This window comes from Carettochelys insculpta, chromosome 2 (genome assembly GCF_033958435.1).
Source record: "Carettochelys insculpta isolate YL-2023 chromosome 2, ASM3395843v1, whole genome shotgun sequence".
Classification (NCBI taxonomy): Eukaryota; Metazoa; Chordata; order Testudines; family Carettochelyidae; genus Carettochelys; species Carettochelys insculpta.
In genome coordinates, this window is record NC_134138.1 from 190,065,291 (window position 1) to 190,086,562 (window position 21,272).

General features: G+C 42.5%; 1 protein-coding gene across 1 annotated transcript in view; it reads right to left on the reverse strand.

The window, feature by feature from the left end:
• ITGA9 (integrin subunit alpha 9) overlaps positions 1-21,272 on the reverse strand; it is a 311,733-nt gene that overhangs the window by 215,492 nt on the left and 74,969 nt on the right. The window contains exons 14-15 of the mRNA XM_074988159.1: positions 16,114-16,268; positions 6,503-6,663 (exon numbers count right to left, since the gene is read on the reverse strand). Of these exons, the coding sequence (XP_074844260.1) occupies positions 6,503-6,663; positions 16,114-16,268 (316 nt within the window). The remainder of the gene's footprint in view (positions 1-6,502; positions 6,664-16,113; positions 16,269-21,272) is intronic.

Genomic DNA, 21,272 nt, shown 5'->3' on the forward strand with positions numbered 1-21,272 from the left:
GACACACTGAGTCTGAAATTCCGCAGTCAACTCATAAATCAGTGGGATGGAAAACATGATAATTTCCTCAAGAGTTAGAAAGACTGGCAGAGATGGAACCCTTAAACCAAGAGAGAGCACAGGTGTGGCTGAGTGTTCAACTTAATAAGCATGAAAGTCTCAGCTCTGTGAAGGTTTCTGGAGTCTCTCACTGTCTTTAAAGGCAGCAGGAGGTGGGGGAGGGAAGACCTTGTGACTAGAATTTAGGTAGTACCTAGCTCCCAAGACAGACATGGGTCAGGCTACAAAGTGGAAAGACTCCCCACCCTATTAATGGGCTTTGTGTCAGATCTTTAGCAAATAACATAACCTCTGCAAAAGCAAAGGGAACCCAAAATCAAATACACAACAATCAATAGCTTTTGTCCCTCTGGCAAACACCACATTTCCCTTGAACATCTTTCTCCCCAGCAAAAGGTTCGTAACCTTCCTTTCTTATCGCATCTAAATCCCTGTATTTAAAACAAAAAAACAGTCAAGTAGCACTTTAACGACTAACAAAATAATTTATTAGGTGAGCTTTATATTCAAATTCGACACATTAACACGTGGTTTGAACCAGGATGGGAATTTTCTCGGTCATCATAGGGGCTCTTTTGCATACTTGCCTTAATCTAATTCTTGACTCCCTCCCCCTCCCCATCCCTGCTTCTGTCCCTCTGGATTTGCTCACCTTGATAATTTTTTTCTGATTTGTCAACCTTGATTATTATTTTTGGTTCTCTGTGCCTTAAATATTGAGTCTGTTCCAGTATGGCTATGATCAGAAGAAGTGGGTCTGTCCCACAAAAGCTCACCTAATAAATTATTTTGTTAGTCTTTAAAGTGCTACTTGACTGCTTTTTTGTTTTGATAGTATATAGACTAGCACGGCTTCCTCTCTGTTACCCTGCGTTTAAAAGAGACATCGACAAAGAACTCTGTGGTCTGCTGCAGTTCATAATAGAGCACAGCACAGCTAAGAGCTGGGCTCCTATTAGACTGTGTGAGGAGCTTTCCAAAGCAACCAGCAACCTCTCACAATGCACAGTCATGACTGGCCAGTGTATATCCAAGGGGAGAAGGTTGAACTCCCTGTGAGTGAGGCTATGGAAAATATTAGGTACAATAGTTTCCTAGTATCTTTTGCACACTGTTCTGGCTAGCAGCAATACACACAATTGTCCAAAGCAGTATATTTATATCAGTCAAGCTTAGCTTTATACATCAGCCCACCCACCCACCAGCCTCAGAGGTGATGCGTGTGGGCCTGGCTAATTCTGAGACTCACTAGTTGGCTGAGCAAGGACAATGAAAGAAAGGTCTGTAGCCCTGATGCTCACTGCAGTCGTCACTCTTGGCAAAGCTTGCCTTTTGTCTTACATACAGTACTTGTAAACTTCCTGCTGACCCCCATGCAATAAGTCATTACTCTCTTTGTCTAACCTATGGTCCAAATCCAGTGAAATTCTTGGCATCTGTGACAGGTTTTTGAAGCTGTTGCAGTTCTGAAATCAGCCTCTGCACTAATGTGCAAGAGAATACCAAACCCAACTGCTCATTTTTATTCCTCTCCTCTCCCTTTGGGCACACAGGTCTCCATTATCCAGAACTACTCATTCAGGCTAGGAGGGTGGGAGAACAGTGAAAGCCAAAGGGAAATTCCTTCTATTGGAAGTATGGGGAGAGATTCAATGGAACAGTTAACTCTTCTAAGGCTGGAGTGGGCAGCTCCTTGGCTCATACTTCATAAATCAAAGTGTAAGGCTCTTAGAATTGGCCAGCAGACCACTGTGGGTAAGCGGGCTTGATAATGAAGCTCTTTAGCAACAAGGCCAGACAACGGCCCTCTGCTGTAAACAAAGTGAGCTTTCACTGATACTTTATTTATTGGTGCTGAAGAACCATAAAAATGTGACCCTGGAAAAAACAGTGCTGGCGATTCCCCATTTCCAAAAATAAATATTCTAAAGAAATGTATAACAAGTTCAGCTACAAAAGGATTTATTTTCTTCCCTCAAAGTGATAACATTTTGTAAAGGTTTGTAGAGGTATATAATGGAAATCTATATGTATAGATATATTTTTTAAAGTGTGGCTGTGTATCTGTGAGTCCATTTGTTCAAGAACTCCTCCTAAGTCATAAAGAGTTAGGAACACCAAATTTGGTATGTAGCTTCCCTAACTCTAAAGCAAGATCAGGGTTTGATTATGCCAGGAAAAGATGAAGTGCCCAAAATGGAAATGTTTTCCATAACATGGAAAGGGAGAGGACAAAGAGAGCAGAAATGCAAAAGGGAGGAGCCCAGAGAGGAGGGAGCAATACTGAGAGTGGCCACTGGAGGCAGCTGCACCACCAAGAGAGTGGCCAGTAGTGGTGAGGTTCTTCTATCTTGCCTGCCCCAAACCAGGTAGGTAACCCCACCCCTCCAGTCCTGTCTTAATAGCTTGATGCCAGACGGAGTTAGTTAGAACTTAAAAAAAAAAATTCTAGCAGAAGCCTGATGGTGCCATGCTGAGATAGTGGAGTGTGAAGTAATAACTGATCTTCTCTGACACTCTCTACATGATCAGCATTGTATATTCTTTGATACTTTCCTGAATCGTTTCTATGTGCCAGGGGTCTGATTCCAAAAGGGGCTAATTGCCCTCAACTCCCATTCAAGTTAATATATATTGAGCATGCTCAGCATTTTCAGAAGACACTCGTTACCTGTCAGAACTGTACCCCATAAAAGGATACACTGGGAAAGATTCTCCCAGGTATGTAACCCTACATTTGTGAGAGTCTCCAGTGCACAGGCTGTCACAAAGAAAGTTACTTCTGCAGCAGGAGCTGAATGCCTACCTTTATGAGGACCACAGACTTGACCAAAAAAAAAAAAAAAACACGCAAGATTTTGACAACTGGAGTAAAGTTGTGGAAATAAATATAACATTCTGTTTTCCTCTGATGTTGTGTCATCAAGTAAAAACTGACACGCTTTTTGAGACATCAGATGGAATATTCCAACATTATATACGATACAGCATAAGAAGTGCCATCACTAGTCATTCCATGAGGTAACACATTACAAATTGTGACAAGTTTTGCAATCTCTGCATCTTGACAATGGTGACAAAGATGACACTGTGCACTGCCAGGAAGTTTGCTTCTTGAGAATACCTAAATTAATAGTTCACATATCATGAAGAACAGTGCATCACCTGGGTTCTGGTGACTGCAAACACCTAAGAGTCTCCTAACCAAAAATGGAAGCAGCATCTCTCCCCTCGCAGTTCCCCCTCCTAACTTTAGAACCACATACGTAATTCATTGGCTCTGAAATGGTTTCACTCCACTGTCCATCATGGACTGAAAACACAATTCTTGCAGGAGTCTCATGAAATTTGCAACATAATTACACAGCCATGAGAAGTTCAAGGATTGTGAATAATATTCATCTGTGACTATACACTTCTGAGGCCTTGCCCAGACCACACACAAATGCCTAATCTTTAGAGAGCCACTCACCATCAGTGACTTGGTTCTCAAAAAGCCTGAGAATTTTGTACAGGTTCACACTCAAGAACAGGAATAAGAGAGGTACCTTTGCTCAGATTAATGGGGGAATTATACTTGTAAATAATCTATCTCAGCAAAGGTGTAATCAAGTGATCTGCCTCTACAGGCAAGGCAGCTTGGAGCCAGCCAACCCTGTTTAGAGACAAAGCCTCTTTGGAACAGGTGTTTGCGCCTCAGCAGAGGGATTAGCTCAGCTAGCTGTGAAGGAGACAGGTGATTCCTGTAAAGGGATGAAAGCTCAGCTGAAATCTACAGCTGTAGGAAGCAGGGTAAATCCGGTGGCAGGCACTGCAGCAGGGAGAATGGCCTCTGGACTCTTGCAGCCTGCTTTGGTCATGGGAATAGCTTTGCTTCGGTGTTATTTTGAGCTTCGGAGCTGAAGGGAAGGCCTGAACAGATTTTGATGATGGCACTAGTGCTTCCTAGGCAGACAGGCCAGCAGCCCTACAGTAGGTTTTAGTGGAGTGGCCATCTCCAAAGCCATGTCTTGTCAACTACACAATGAATTAGAGAAATGCCAACTAAACAAGTTACAAACATGCTGTTGTTTGAACAATGGCACCCACCGTTCTGCTGGCTGCCAGCAGGGTCAGGTAGCTTGTTTGCCCAGCAGGGTTAGGTGACCCATCTCTGGTGTTAATATATTAATTCGTTTGGTCTTCCTAAGCACTTATCTATACATTGTGGCCACACACACATTCTCCAGAATTGCAGTTTCAAAATAGAAATGCTGCTCCAAACACTGTTGTACAAAAAGTGGGTAATCTCAAAGAGCACCTTGTACGAAGGCCAGAGTAAGGAAACTAAAGCCAAAGATTATGTGATAAATCATTGCAATGCAAACCTCCAACCCCAGACCTTATCACCAGCTACCTCAGAAAACTATGTAATCAAAGAACTTTAATTTTTTCTAGCTTCTGGCTCAAAGACTGAGAACAGTAAAGGGTCATGACCTCCATTTCCACTCCTCCAGAGTCTGCAAGACTCTTTGATGTTTCCATTGTCAAATGACTCTACGGATCACATCTCCTCCTCCCCATAACGGCATAGATTATCAGGGATCACCATTCCCTAGTGCTTTACATCCTTCCTTACACAAACTAATGACCTTTTCTGCAGTTTCCGCAAAAGGAAAAAAATCTTTGGCCTTGCCTATATCATATAAACAACTAAATCCTATTTGTTAAACAGCTGCTTCACTTTACTGATAAACAGCTGCTGGTAAATTCAAATGTGTTTATATATTTCCTTTGCATAAACAATTACACTACTCAAGTGTTCTTTCAGGCAAATAGTTTCCCTTTGAAAACAATCTGTAGCCCAAGCCTTAGCTACTAATAATTATAAGAAATAAAATAACTTTCTGGATGTGTGCTTCCCCCTACTGAATTCTATCTGCAACCAAAACCACAATTGGGCTAGTATGAAAGTAATTATTTCTTAATGCAAGTAATAAAGGAGCATACACCCTGGACTGTTTTCATCACCAGAATTAAGGTATTATATACTATAGCTTGATCAGACATGCTGCTTTGAAACAGGCTGGAATTATTAAACATGCATTCAGATCTCCTAGTGAATGGTAAACTAATTTGCTTACATTTTCTGTAATGAGCTTTTTCACGGCAGAAACCAGGAGCTGCCCCATAAGCAGAAAACCTTGGAAGATGTATTCTATGTCCAAGGGCATGAGCAATTTAACATGTGGTGGCTTTCTTGGTGGTCACTGGTTGTTTTCAATTATGTCAGCAACCTTGCACAGAAATGCTAATAATGTCAAGGATGAACTTCATCCCCCAGGCTCATGATCTTTAGGTACAAAGCAGCCTCCTCAGAGAGTCCCTCATTACAAGGATTATGGGCTACAAACTGGCTTCTCAGTGGAAACGCAAACATAACACGTAGTTTAAAAACATGGACTGTCCAAGTATCTGCCCTGTGAAGTAAAGTGTATTTAGGCGTCAGCCTAATTTATGGAGATGCATCCTTGAAATGGGAAGCCATAACTGTTAAGCAGCATATGCATCATTGGACAAGTCAGATCATCTCAACATATTGCTCCACAAATTTGCATTATGGTCCTTTACATGTTCAAACACTAGAGGCATATAAACAATTTAAAACAATAATTCCATTCTACATGGATTATTTCTAACCACCCTCTAGACATCTATAAATAAATTTTGATTCTCTGCTCTTTTTTTATTTACTTCTCAAATAAGAGGACATCTTGGGAATATTTCTTCAGTGATAGCTGTAGACCAAAGATCATTAGCATTTCCTATCAGTTCATTGGTAGAGTACTCTCTCAAAGGAAGAACATTATCCTTCCAGACACATGGCTGGAAACATTCTTCCCCAATCTCAAATAAATGAGATAACAATCCAATCAATGACATGGATAAAAGCTTTAATAAGCCCACCTTCAATGTGAGCCCAAAATGAAGTCAAAAAGTGTACCTCAGAACTGACAGTTGGGACAACTGCCACTTGGAGACTTCCACACTCATCAAAGTGATGACTGTGAGTATATATAAGTATGAGTATGTGAATATATAATTTATGTCAGCAAATTATTTGATGGGCACCCACTTCTTAGACACTAAAAACCTACAAGGTAACTTAACATCTGTATTTTGGGAAAAGGTATCAACAAAACCAAAATCCATCTAATTAATATTCTTTGCATTGTGTGCTAAAGACCATCTAATCCATATCTGCCTCCGCAGGCAGCTCTGTTGGCGAGGCAGTTCAAAGCTTTCTACTGAGAAAAGTTCAACTACGGGAACTGAGGAGCAAAAGTCTCCCAAAACCAGACCAAATATAACTGCTTTGATGAGTGATAAAATAAATACTGAAGGCAACAGATGGAATTCCCAAAAAGGTGAATTCCAGAGAAAAGAGAGAGAATGGACTGACCTTCACATAGGCCACGTAGAGCTCACACTTTTCCCTCATGTATGCCAGCTGTAAGTTCTCCACAATCTGTCCCATTGTTTCTCCAAAAGACACAAAGTAAACCCTGGGCTGTTGGCCTTTCTCCTTCTTTGCGACATCTGCTGTCAAGATATAATTCAAACCTGCCAAAGAAAGAAAACAAAAAAAGATTCCACAGCTCTCAATTTGTTCTATAGTATCTTCTGGCATGCTTACTTAAAGGATGATTGGCACCTTGGATGAAGAGATCCTTTTCCAGGAATTTGCAAAAGCGTTAGTTAAAAAAAAGTAATTCAAAAATTTTTACAGCTATGTTGCTCATCTTACTGAAAAAAAATGTTTTGTTTTCCTTCCATGTCTCCATAAAGAAAGGCCCAAATGTCAACTCAAACTTGGCATTTTCTTGTTGAATTATAATCTTATGAGCATTTACAATTTAACTAGAGGAAGATGTTCGTCTTTAATTTCTCCCTTTCTGAATATTATTCCCCAGAAACATACAGAATGTGTGCTCCACAGACCAATAAACTAACACCAAGGGTTCCTATTCCATGCTATTATACCTTGCAAATAATTTAATAAAGTTTAATATAAAAAACACAAAACAGAAGGTGGCTTCTTATCTGTCTACTAAACAATCCGCTCACTGGTTGAATAATTCAAATGACTTTTAGCTGCTGCACAAGAGAATGTACCAATTTCTGAGATCCTGAACCTGCAAGAATATTAGCTTTTTATTTTTAGTGGACGCCTGCACCACTAAAGTCAGTGGGACTCTGCCCAAGCACAGAAGCACTAACGCTAATGGATCCTACTGTGAGATGTGATTAGTGATTTCAGCTGAAAGTTAATAAAATAAGCAAAACATCAGCAGATGACCTGCAATACTGGAGCTGATTAGTCTGTCTGTGATGTGTGTGACAATCAGCTCATGTCTGTTTCCGTGTGTTATTACATAAGTAAGCCAAACATTGATTATCTAAGCAGAATTTTAACGATTTCCTTAAATGTGCACACATTTGGCTTTTTAAAATTAATTTTGATTTAAAGCAGCTAAGTGTTACTGCTTCCTTTAAATGACAGTAATCTTTTTTAAAAGTCTTGAAAATTAATTGTTGCACTCATCTTTTCTTGGATTGAGAACTTATGCGAAGCTTTTCTTTAAACAGAAAAAATGTTGAGCTCTTTAAAACACAACTGCTCTCACTGACTTAATTTAGGCCCTGTCTAAAGACAGTAGATGGATCAGGTTATCAAACAATTTTTCAAACTGGTGCAAATGGATCTGTAGGATTTTTAATTTCTATTTAAATCAGGCTTCCACCAGCTTGTCTTAAACTAATTACTAAATCAATAAAATAAACCAAAATAATTTACATCAAAATAATAGTGTTCACCCAGTCACCCAGTCCTTGTAGCACTTCAAAATCTCTTTTAAGGCAATTCTTAAGTTAAGCTGATATTTTCATGGAGATAAATCCTCAGCGGAAAAGGATCTGATCCTGTGAAATGCTGAGCACCGCAGTTCTCATACGAGTTGATGGGAGTTGTGTTTGCTCAGCGTAGCTCAGAATAGGGATCAAGCCTAAGGTCCAGTGTGACGTGGATTTTAGCCTATTTTGAAAACAGAATTCTATTTCCGATTTTCAAATGGAACCTGCAAGGAAAACGCAAAAGAGGAAGACCTCAGGCAATGTGGAGAAGATTCACTGAGACTGAAGGACAACAACTGGGGTTCTCCAGGAGGCAGCTAGAAGTTTTGTCCCAAGACAGAGTGAAGTGGAGATGTGTAGATGACCTATTCTCCACTCAGAGTAAAAGGGTTTAAGAAGAAGCGCCCCCCCACCCCACCCCACCACTCCGCATCTTCTCTTCTGTCTGCTGTTTAGAAGACCCTCTGCTCTTATGGTATCAGCTACAGGAGTAACTCTTGCTGTGACGGACAGGAAAATCAGTGTGCAAATCCAGGACTTGTGCAGGCAGGAAACAAAGCGCTGCAGCCAGCCAGCCAGCGGTGCCAACAGCCACAGTGGGACCACAGGCAAGGGGGGAGAGGGACCCAGCTCTCCACCCTAGACATAGTGCGGCTAACAGTGAAATGGGAAGGCTTAGAACAGTCAGCCCTGGGCATCCCCCCTACACTCCCTCTGAGCTGCACAAAGAGGGACAACATAGCTCATGGCATTTCCAAGGGGCCCAGAACACCAGCTGCCAATGCTGCTACTTTGGCAGCAGCAGCGGCCAGAGCTCCAGGCCCCTTTGAAACGCTAGGCACAGGAGAAACTGTTCATTTGCCTTCTCCTTTGGTGGGCCTGCCTCCAGCCTCTTGGGTGAGTCCCCTAGACCCCCAGTTGTAGATGGATAAGAAAGGCTACCTAACTCACAAGGGGTGTTGGGAGGCTCCTCCAACAAGTGTTTCCTAAACTTTTTAAGATTCTCAACTAGAATTATTATTACTAAGAAACTCCTGTCCAGTTGAACAATTTAATAAGCACACCAAATACTACATAAGAACACGCACAGAGCTACTAAACAAAACCATCCCAGCTACCACCTTCTATAGCAACCAGGGATGTTTTTGATTAATATATTTCAAATAGCGCATTTCACATCTTTTTCCCTTTTCTTTTGGCAACTTGTTGCTATGTTATAGCCAATGATGTCATCTCAGTGGAAAAGCTGAAATACTATGAATAAGATTTTTTTTTTCCTTTTTGCTTTTAAAAAGTGACCAGGGCAGGAAAGGAAATAGCTAGTTCATAAAGGACCATCAGTGATTTCATTTATTCTCATTTGCTCTGAGTATTGGGCAGCGAGCTTTTGCTACTAAATTAACTCTCACTAGTAACCTATCAGAGCTTATCGACTCAAACACATGCATCCTGTTAAATGTTTATGGGATTTGGCCTTCAGCTTCTGAAGGGAATACAAATTTGGCATCCAACCATGCAATTGGTTTAGATTAAATTTTGAAATAACCAATCCCCTGCCCAGAATTCAAACCAGATCTCTAAAAATGTGATAAAACTGCATTCAGAAGCACATTTCGTTCATTTGTAAACCAGACTATTCACCATTACAGCCAACTAGTTGTCCCAATCAGTCATAGTAAGATACTTGCTGCATGAGTAGTAGCAGACACACAGCATGATTTCATTTCTCAGGTGTCACATACACAGTTACACCGTGTGTTATGTGGGAGCCATCACCTTGCATTCCCAGTCAGCACCTTGCCCAAGCCAGGAGAGTTAAAGATTCAACTAGCCAACCAAATTCAGTCATGAATCCAGGTCACATGCCAACTGAGGCATATTGTGCATTCACTAAGTAGAACTGCAGTAGATAATACTGCAAAAAAAAAAATTACACAGAGAGTCCTGTGGCATCATAAAGACCAACAAGGTTATTTGGCCATAAGCTTTCATGAGCTGGAACCCACTTCATCAAATGCATCTGACAAAGTGGGTTTCTGCTCATGAAAGCTTATGCTTAAATAAATGTTAGTCTTTAAGGTGTCACAGGACTCTTTGTTTTAGCTGAAACAGACTAAAATGACTACTCCTCTGAAAAGTGTAACAGCACTTATTTTAGATTAAGGATAGCACTAGCAAGAAAGAACAAAAATAAAGTCTCCACAAGACATGCATGTGTCCCTATGAAACAGGCCTCAGCAATGCTAAGAAAAAAAATGGCTCATGAACTTTGCAGGAATGGAGAATCTATGGCTGTGGGCCAGATCCAGACTCCTGACTTAATTTGATCCAGTCCATGTCAAGTCTTTGTGTTGCAGGGCAGAAGCCCTGATTCTCCTCCCCTTTGGGGCTGGATTACACTGTGCACCAAGTTAAGTATGAGTGAGGGGTGAGGGCCTGAGGTTTGGTTTGAGGTTATTTTGCTGCTTTTGGTTGTCATTTGGCAGCAAAGGAGTAATGAAGGTTTTTTACCTTATGCATGACCCCCAATTGATTTTTCTGTGGATCATTGGTTCCTGACCAAAAAATAGTTCCCCACCCCTCACCTATACTATGCACACCAGCAGAGGACAATGTATGGGGTATTCTTTTCCTATAAATAGCTCTCCCTTCTCCCTACTTATGACTTCTTCCACTCACAGCCCTCTAGAACAGCCAACAACCTGTATAGTAAGTGACTAGACACCTTTCCCTGTGTGGGCCTCCTTTATCTTCCTTACAGAGGCACAGCCTCCACAGCACTCACTAACCTGATTTTGGTGCTGACTCAGACCAGTGCCTGAAGTGGAAGCAATGGTAGATAACATGATACAGTAACAAAAAGTCTGTTCATGTGGAATTTCTGGCCCAAACTGAAGCAGACTGGAAATGAGAAAGACAAACCCAGCTCTGTAGACTCACAAATTCTGGATAGTTTGGATGAGCATCTAAAACCCTGGCAGCTTATCCAAAGTGAACACCCAACATTCACCAATTCCTAGTTCAAATAAACTATAGCTCCATCCACAAAACCACTCCACTACTGGGGACAACCAGCTTCGTCCAGCTAAGGCATTCTCTCGCAATGGACGAGAATGGGGTAATGCAGGGCAGAAGTCGAGAGCATTGACTGAGCTAAGCAAAGAAGCATCCATGGTATTTACACACGGAATTCCAAGATCAAGCCAGCCCTACAGCCTATCACTTTTATTAGCACTGAAAAACCAATTAAATTGTAGCTTAATATTTCTTCTCTGTATAAAGAAATGATCCTGTCTCTGAGCAGAGGACGTTTCCATTCATTTGCCAGTGACTAGGTAAGTTCCACAGTGTCTTGAAATGTGGGAAACCCAAGCAGCCTCCATTCTCTTGTTCAGATAGGAAAGGAGTATGGCTTGGAAGCATGCTGAGAAGGTACTGGGCTCTGGGGGTAGAGGTGGGGGAGGTCATGCTCAGACCAGGAAGAGTACTCAAGGCTAAACTGCAACTCAATCTGGTAACCTCAAGCTAAAGTGGTTACCCTGTCACATTAGGAAACATAGTTTAAAGGCCAGTCTCAGCTAGCTTATAGTAGCTAGGGGCTTGTCTTCATTTACATCACTACAGCATCGTTAATCTACCTCCCTTCAAGACAGCAAGCACTTTTTAACCCCGGAGTTAGGATGGCAGAGCTACCTCCCCTCAAGGACATGGATTTTTTCACACCTCTGGGCAAGGTTGTCATACTTAGACTGGATGATTGTAGGCTAAGCCCAAAAGGGGGAATCCGGTGTTATCTGTCAATTCTTTACACTCCTCCCTTTTGTACAATTTCTGCAACAATATTTTTCTTTGTTCCCAAGGAAAACTGCTCCCTTTCTGGGGCATCTAGGGAATAAGCAAAGAAAATGTAGCTATTACCAAATGAGAGATTGCTCAGGACTACATAGAAAAATCAGAACTCAGTGGAAGGCAGACAGCAAAGTCAAGCCTGAACATTCTGGTCACACCAGGGAAGCAAGGAAGAGCCGAGGCCAGAGACTGAGACTGATGAAAATAAATAACCAAAAAAAAAGTTTCCTATTTCTGATGCATACAAATCTCTGTGAGGTAATGCTCTGTCTGGCCGTGAAATCCAGCCAGACACTCAGCCCTCTAGTCCAGCTGCAGCAAAGAGAAAGGTCGGACAATGCCTGGCATACAGTGCAAAGCACCACATTTCACTGTCCTGTGCCTCCAAATTCAGCCCTAACTATTTGAGCTGAAAAAAAGACACTGAAGATTTCAGTCTGCACAAAGCGCTCATAAATTGGATGCGATTAGTATTTTGTGAATAACACAGTACATTGTGGAAATAAACACTGGTCTACAAATATCTGTGAAAGGACTCGCAGTACTGCAGCTGATGCTGGAAAAAGATGGGAGAAAAAGGTCCCTGTTCAGAATATGTTTGATCAACCCAATTAAGTTGGAGACAGATTTTCTTTATGGGTTGCTGAATTAAATACTTGTACATGAAAATAAACATTTCAGATACGAGTTTATATTAGAAAGAACAGAATAGTGCCAGCATGTTCAGCATAAACTTGTAAAATTGTTGCATGTAGATGTGATGCTGGTAAATCAAGTGTCAGCTCTGCCTAAAGTCATAAGCATTAGCTAAAATTTGACACACTGATAGCCGTAAATCAAACCAGCTCACCTTCATATTATATGTTAGTTTTGTTCATAATAGGTATTAATCTTATAAGAATGAATTTACGGTTTACATTATGAAATGCTTGTAAGATACAGGTTGGACCTCTCTAATCCAGAACTCTTTGATCTGGCAACCTATGTCATGTGGCATGATTTTAGTTAACTGGATGACCACTTATCATGGGTGTGGCCAAGTTTCCTGTGGTCCAGTAAAGTCTGTTTAAAGCCAACAGTCCTGGCTCTCGGTGTTCTATGCTGTTATTTAGCTATGATTTACATCTAAATGTCTTCTAAGAGCCCAGTAAGCAGCGGAACTATTGGTAATGCTGCTACAAAATATCGACCTCCTGTTGTCTGGCAAATTCTCTCTTTCGGCACTGGTGAGGTCCCAAGGATGCTGGATTTAAGAGGTTCAACCTGTACTGCATGTATTAACCTCACTTGTAAGATTTGTTTTCTGTGCTAAAAGGAACTATGCAAGCTTTGCTTTATAACTCTGAAAATATTTTTTCTGAATTTATGAACCCAAGCATGGGAAACCTCCCTCACTCACACTTGAGAACTATCAAAAATTGTGGACTATAAGACAAAAACTGTGTTAATTGTCTCATCCCCACCACGGAGAGGTACATGCAGAAGACTTTGTCCCATCAAGCTGAATGCTAGAGGAAGAAAATAAAAATTGCTGACAAAGTTTTTTCATCTCTTTGTTGTTTGAACTCTCACAAAATCAGAGATTCTCAGGCGTTACCCCCGGGTCTGCCCGGAAAGACATTTTTGAACTGACAGATTGCCACATCTCTATCATATATAGGCATCAGAGATGGTAACTCATCTGTGTGTGTGTGTGTGTGTGTGTGCGCGTGTGCGCGTGTGCGCGCGTGCGTGTTTCTCCTTTAATCTGTAAATAACTCATTCTTTTCCTAGCTGATAAATCTATGGATAGAATGCCAGTAGCTAATAACGTAATAAACTATCTGATATAGAGTACCAACTGATCTGACTGACCTCTTGGGACTGGGCACAATCTGAATACTTAGTGATTTTTTTATGCACGTGACCATATATAACTAAGTCCAGCTTGCCTGGATAGCAGGATAGTTTTAGACAGTGCATCTCCAAACTTATCATAACACAGGAGTTGACAATTGTTACTGGCCTGGTGAAATCTAATGATAGACCATACCACCAGTTTGGAGTATCCTGCCTTGTTTTGTCTCAACTGCCTTATAGTAAGCAATCACAGTTAAGAGCCACTCTTGGTAAATACAATGGACACAATTTTCAAAACACACTAGTGATTGAGTGATCCTCTTCAGGTGTCCAAAAGTGCTGTGCACCAAATTCCTGCTGGGCCCTTTAATACATGTAACACTGAGACACCCCCTCACCATAAGTCCCTTTTGAAAACATTGGCCACTTGGCTCTGACACAATTATTTTCTATCTGTATAAACACAGCACACAGAAATGCTAGTTACAGACCTGGACCAGCGTTCCCGCTATTTTTTTTAAGTTCCATGGGCAGAGTAAACATGTTGACTAATCTCCCATAAATATGTTTTAATACATGAATGAGATCAAAAGACTTTTGTATCTAAACACATTTCACTGACACAGTTTTTGGCATTAATCTTCTCTTTTTCAAAGATTTTTAACCAGTTGTGTGAGAGGCGTCACTTGATCAATAACCACAACCCCGACACCTCCACCCGCCTGCCAATGTTTCTTTTAATCTTTTTTATCCTCATTCAGATTTACATCCATATGTGGAATGAATGTTTAGGTGCACCAACGGACATGCATCTGAATGGAAACAAAACCTAGCTGTGGGTACTCAGCTCCTCAACTGGGCAGCATTTAGATCTCTCCTGAGCAGCTGCATAAGCACCCTGGTCACAAGAGCAATGCCTCCCACCAACTATTGTTACGAGGCAACCTGTTAGAAGGTAAAATGCATTGTTCTGTATAATCCACATCACATGCTTATTTGAGGTACTCTGTCCACATGGTATCCCAAGATGTTTCTACAGAATTAGGTAATACTGGCTATGTTTTTCTAACAAACTGCTTTGATTAGATGCACTGTATCAAAATATGTCTGAGAGTTATACGATGATCTATTTAACAAAGACTTCTTTACTGGGGTGGATGACATTTGCCAAAAGCATTCAAATGCTCTTTTAAATGCAGTAGTTTAAAAAAAGAGTATGGGTTGTATCACAATTCAATGAAATGAAACTGGCTCTCATTTGTGTTACACTGCAAGAAAATCAGCTCTCTCCAGAAAGAGGAAAATGCACTTGAAGACAAAAACTTTAACCTCTCTGGACATTCAACAATGCACTTAAAAGTAGCCATTCCTCTACAAAAGAATTTTACCTCAAGATTATGGAGGAAGACATCTGAATTGGAAATTATTTGCAAATCCGACACATTTAAATTAGGGCTTAACAGAGATATCAGCTATCTGATACATTACTAGGTCAACTTCCCCACCCTTGATGGTCTCACAAATGGGAAACATCCCATATCCTACTTAACTTAATTTGCTTCATCTGCTGGTCCTACTAGTGACAGGTAATCTCCCCCACCCACCCCGCTCTTCCTTTGCTCCCCTCTCTCTCCCTGCTAGGTAAACCTTGGATTCAAAGTGTCCACTTCAGTCATCGGAAGACGTGGGTCTTAAGCATGACAGCTCATCACCTAATAAATATGTTAGTCTTTAAGGTGCTACGGGACCACTTGTTATAGATCTGTTATGTTACAGGTACATGTAATGCTTACATAAACATATATATTTGCCTTTATGTATACTCAGTGCTTTTGTTGTGTCAGTACTTGTCCGTACTGACTACCAGCACCTTGGCAGCCCCAGCTATGGGATTGGCTAAGAGTGTGAGGAGGGAAGCTGGCTGAGTACCAGCATCTTTTTTAAAATGAAAAGGCACTGTGTATACTTATTCATACATTTTATATAGATATAGATATAGATATAGAGATATAGATATAGATATATAGATATACACACACACACACAGTCTTACCCACAAAAGCTCATTGCCTAATAAAGAAATGTGTTAGTCTTTAAGGTGTAACAGAACCACTTGTTTTTTGTGAAGCTACAGACTAATATGGCTACCTCTGAGCCTATAAAATAGATATACATAATATTTCAACATGATTATAATAGTGCTTTGAACTTACACAGTTCTCTTCATCCAAGCTCAAAGCTCTTAATAAATATTAAAAAAAACTTAAAAATACCCTTGCATAAAAGAGTAAATATTTATATTTTATACCCATTGCACAGCTGGATAAACTGAGGCATAGTAAATAATTTGCCAAAGCAGGCTACAAAGCAATTAAATGGAGGAATCCTTTAAGCATGCCCCATGTATCCCTAAAACGCAGTCTTCTCTAGAGTTAAATATAGCATGAGAAATGGTTTATGGATGCACATTACCTATTTCTCCTGGAACATGTTTGCCATTGAAATGAAAACAAACGGTGACATTGAAGCAGTTCACTGGCTGCAAGCCATCATGGCACTGGGGAGCTGTGATATTGATGGAAGCTGGCAGGAAAATGGAGATGCCCACTGTAATGACAGGTCTAGACCTAGAGACCAATGGAGAAGTATAATTCAGTTTGGTTTCAGAGAAATATTTCACAACCACATGAAAATAAAGCAGAACAGGTAAATGCTTATGTATCATGTAGATATTAAAAAACAACATTAGAACAGATACAGCATTCTTCCAGCACTTCACTCACCCAGCAAGGAAGACCCATTTCCTACTTCACCATCAGCAAATGTAAGATGTCTAATTTATATTAATAAACTAACTGTATACTCAATGTTGGAGCACATCATGAAGGACCAGATGTGACCAATAATAAATCTCTTGTCAAAGGTGTATAGAGACTTCATGGTGCACGGGGCAGGTAATGAGATTAGCATGTTAGAGACAGAGGACAATAATCTCACTTAAGCATGTTCACTTGCTAGGGAGATCAAAAGAGGAAAAAAGCCTGGGGCCAAGAGGAAAGGGTAAGTGAAGGCTAATGTTTCATATAATGCTCTTGCAGCAGCATTCATTAAGCTAAACTTTAGGAAAAACAAAGGTGGGATAATTTTTCACTGTTCTGCCAGAGGCAGTAGGTGTATTATACTCCCATCGTCTGGGACTGGGAAATGTTCAACTAATTTCCCCCATACCATGCACTGACAATTTACAGTATTCCTTGATGTCACCAAATTAAGCTGTGATGGTTTTCCTGCCTGTGTGCTATTAACAACAACTTTCCACTTTTGCAGCTTATGACCTGGGCTGCTGTTATAGTTCTGTCAGGCTGAAGAAGGGTACAGCTAGAGTCACATCGCAATCACAGGGCCCTGTGGGTGATGTATTGATTTCCTGTGCCACATGACACAGTGGCCGCGTCTGCACGAGCCCCAAACTTCGAAATGGCCACTCAAATGGCCATTTCAAAGTTTACTAATGAAGTGCTGAAATGCATATTCAGCGCTTCATTAGCATGCGGGCGGCCGCGGCACTTCGAAATTGACACGCCTCGCCACCGCCCGGCTCGTCCCGACGGGGCTCCTTTTCGAAAGAACCCCGCCTACTTTGAAGTCTCTTTATTCCCATCAGCTCATGGGAATAAGGGGACTTCGAAGTAGGCAGGATCCTTTCGAAAAGGAGCTCTGTCAGGATGAGCTGCGTCAATTTCGAAGTGCCGCAGCCGCCCACATGCTAATGAAGCGCTGAATATGTATTTCAGCGCTTCATTAATAAACTTCAAAATGGTCATTTGCCTGGCCATTTCAAAGTTTGGGTGGCCATTTGCCTGGCCATTTCGAAGTTTGGGGCTAGTGTAGACGTAGCCAGTAAGTGCAGAATGCTGGGAGCAAGCAGTTAAGAAATCAAGTCCCTATTCCTGCAATGAGAACCAGTCTCAACGCAGGATCATAGCCCAGGAACACACAAACTGTTTTTCTTAGAGTTTTCAGTGCAGCAGATCTCAAGTATGAATACATTATTCCAAAGCTAACTCAAGTAATAAACCTCCCACACAGTCCAAAAATGTGCAGTGATCAGCGGATTCAGTTCTAAGGTGAGCTCAAGAGCCAGGCAGTGCACAACAGCTCAGCACATTAGGACTCCCCCCCCGACACACACACACACAAAAAACAGGCCATTTACATTTGTGGTTTTGGCATTGGTTACAAGAAGTTATCAACTGGAACAAGAACAAAACCAGTCTCTGATGGCAACTCCATCTCTCTGAACTGTATCTAAAACTAATAATGGAAGTTTATCTGTCAAGATGGAAGATGGCAAATAGAAAAGAGTAGGAAAAAAATAAACTTCCTAGGATCGTTTCACATCATGGAATTGCCTGATCTCAGACACTTGTGAAAGGGTCAATAGAAAAATTTGTTTCTCCTCAGGGAATTCTGGGCCAAAAAATTAAAAATTATGTGCACAATATTTTAAAACTCTTCAAATATTATCTGTCAATAAATAAATGTAGCTCCAGTATCCCAGTGGGGAGCATTGGCCACTGGCTGCACTGGGGTGGGTGATCACCCTAAAGCCCCCACGTGCCCCAATACAGGGATTTGGCAGTGAGGCTGCCCCTTGCCTGGACAGAGCAAGTGTTGAGCCTGCTCCAGAAACACTCCATGCCCTGCCCCTCTGGTGCACCTAGTATGGGTGGGCAGGCTCACCCCAGCAAGGCCAAAGTGTGGAGAGCCTTAGTGTGGGGGCGGGGGGCAGGAAATACAGGTATGGGGTGAGAGAGTTGTGTGTGGGGCAGTCTGGGTGCAAGTGTCTCAGCAAGGGATCCGGAGGCACAGGGGCTTGTTGCGGAGGGTTCCAGGTGCAGAGTCAATGGGACTCTGCAGGGGATCCGGTAGGTGTGGGGAGATAGCGCTGGGGGGATAGCTGTGTGGCAGGGCACCCTGTGGGGTCTCGGTACAGGGGGAGTGGGGCTTGATAGTGTGGGGGTGTAGCTGTAGCTGGCTGGGGATCAGAGGGGGTCTGGATGTGGAGGATTCATCAGAGGGGTACAGGTATGAGGGCTGGGGTTGTCAGGGTGAGGTTCAATGGGCCTTCTTAACAGGAGGAAACTCCAGCTTCCGCCAAGGGGACATCTTATGCTGTACTCCGTGCGTCCCCCTGTGATTCCCGTGTCCTTTTCCAAGCCCCCCTCCTCCATTCCTCTCCCCCTGCCCTGTTCCATGCCACCACCCCACCACCACCGCCGCCGCCTCTTCCCCACAGCTCCCTGTTTTCTTCAGGGAAGCACAGGAATTCTGTGAGGGAGGGGATGTTTTCAGCAGCACACAAGCACACAGAATTCCCCCAGGAGTAACCTGGACATTTTACCTAAACATACTATTTCCCAAGCTATGCACGGCACAATGTCCTTAAAAATTAGCCTATTTAATGGAAATATATCAAATTGCAATGCACACACAAGGGCACCATCATCTGTCCCAAATCAAAGTGACTTCCACAAAAGCTTTTTAATATCATTTGGCAAGACACATATTATTTCTGGCTAAAAGTCTTTACAAGGAAAAAGAAAAAGCCTTTTCCCTTACCCTAATCTGAATTCAAACAACAAGCATGACATGCTCCCTGACTGGCAGTAGCTGCAATGAATTAGCCTAGACACATGGTTAGTCCACAATACGCTAAAGAAATAAATAGGCATCACTTTAGTGGTTGGAATCAGGTTGCTACACTGTTGTGTATTTTCTTGGTGATTCCACAGGAAACCTTTCACCATCAGGACTCGGTTGTGGGTGACCTGTGGGCATGGATCAGGATTAAAGGTCAGAGATCAGTGTGGGGCCAGTCCAGGTCAAAACTACAAACAGAGAGCCTGTTACCAAATTGAGAATGTGAAGCAAGAATTGGAAACAGCCTACAGCAGCTAATGCCATACAGGGCAGAGATGCGCTGGAAGTCAACTCCCTGAAATAGCTCATTGATTTATATTTGGAGTGCCAGCCAATCAAGAGAATCACAGGGGGCTGTTCCACATGCTCCTTACAGTAGAACTTCCTGCATGGCTTAGTCTCTCAGCTCCTCTTGAAGGCACCCATGCCCAGACCTGTGATGATGACAAGGAAGTGTCCCTTGCCTTAAAAACTGCAGCCCCTGGATCCAGGCCCATGTGTTCCTATAGCCAGTGTCTCTTCTCACCATAGCCGTGTCTACACGTGCACGCTACTTCGAAGTAGCGGCACTAACTTCGAAATAGCGCCCGTCACGGCTACACGCGCCGGGCGCTATTTCGAAGTTAACTTCGACGTTAGGCGGCGAGATGTCGAAGTCGCTAACCCCATGAGGGGATAGGAATAGCGCCCTACTTCGACGTTCAACGTCGAAGTAGGGACCGTGTAGTCGTTGCGCGTCCCGCAACTTTGAAATAGCGGGGTCCGCCACGGCGACCATCAGCTGAGGGGTCGAGAGACGCTCTGTCTCGAGCCCCTGCGGGGCTCTATGGTCACCGTGGGCAGCACCCCTTAGCCCAGGGCTTCTGGCTGCTGCTGCGGCAGCTGGGGATGCATGCTGCAGACACAGGGTCTGCAACCAGTTGTCAGCTCTGTGTATTTTGTGTTGTTTAGTGCAACTGTGTCTGGGAGGGGCCCTTTAAGGGAGCGGCTTGCTGTTGAGTCCGCCCTGTGACCCTGTCTGCAGCTGTGCCTGGCACCCTTATTTCGATGTGTGCTACTTTGGCATGTAGACATTCCCTCACAGCGCCTATTTCGATGTGGTGCCGCGCAACGTCGAAGTTGAACATCGACGTTGCCAGCCCTGGAGGACGTGTAGACGTTATTCATTGAAATAGCTTATTTCGATGTAGGCTTCACGTGTAGACGTAGCCCATATCTCCAAAGCAGCATGAGAGTTTGCACTTATATTTCCTTTTCAAGCTATTTTTGATAAACAGAGCTCAGAGACTCCATCCACCATCTACCTTAGCATGGATCAGTCCACACAAGAGATCCACTTCCTGGACACTACTGTACAGATAAGCAATGGTCACACAAATACCACCCTATACCAAAAACCCACGGACTAATATGCTTATCTACACACCTCCAGCTTCCATCCAGGGCACACTAAATGATCCATTGTACACAGCCAGGCATTAAGGTACAACTGTATTTGCTCTGATCCATCAGACAGAGACAAACATCTACAAGACCTTTACCAAGCTTTCCCTAAACTACAATACCCACCTTAGGAAGTGAAGAACAGATTGACAGAGCCAGATGCGTAACCAGAAGCCAACTGCTACAAGACAGGCCTCACAAGGAAAACAAGAGAACAACACTGGCCATCACATACAGCCCCTACCTAAGGCCTCTCCAACGCATCATCAGTGATCTGCAACCCATCCTGGACAATGATCCTTCACTCTCGCAGACCTTGGGAGGCAGGCCTGTCCTCGCCTACAGACAACCTGCCAACCTTAAACAAATTCTCACCAGCAACTATAGATCACAACACAATAACTCTAAACCTGGAACCAATCCCTGCAACAAACCTCGCTGCCAACTTTGCTCACATATCTACACCAGTGATATCATCATAGGAC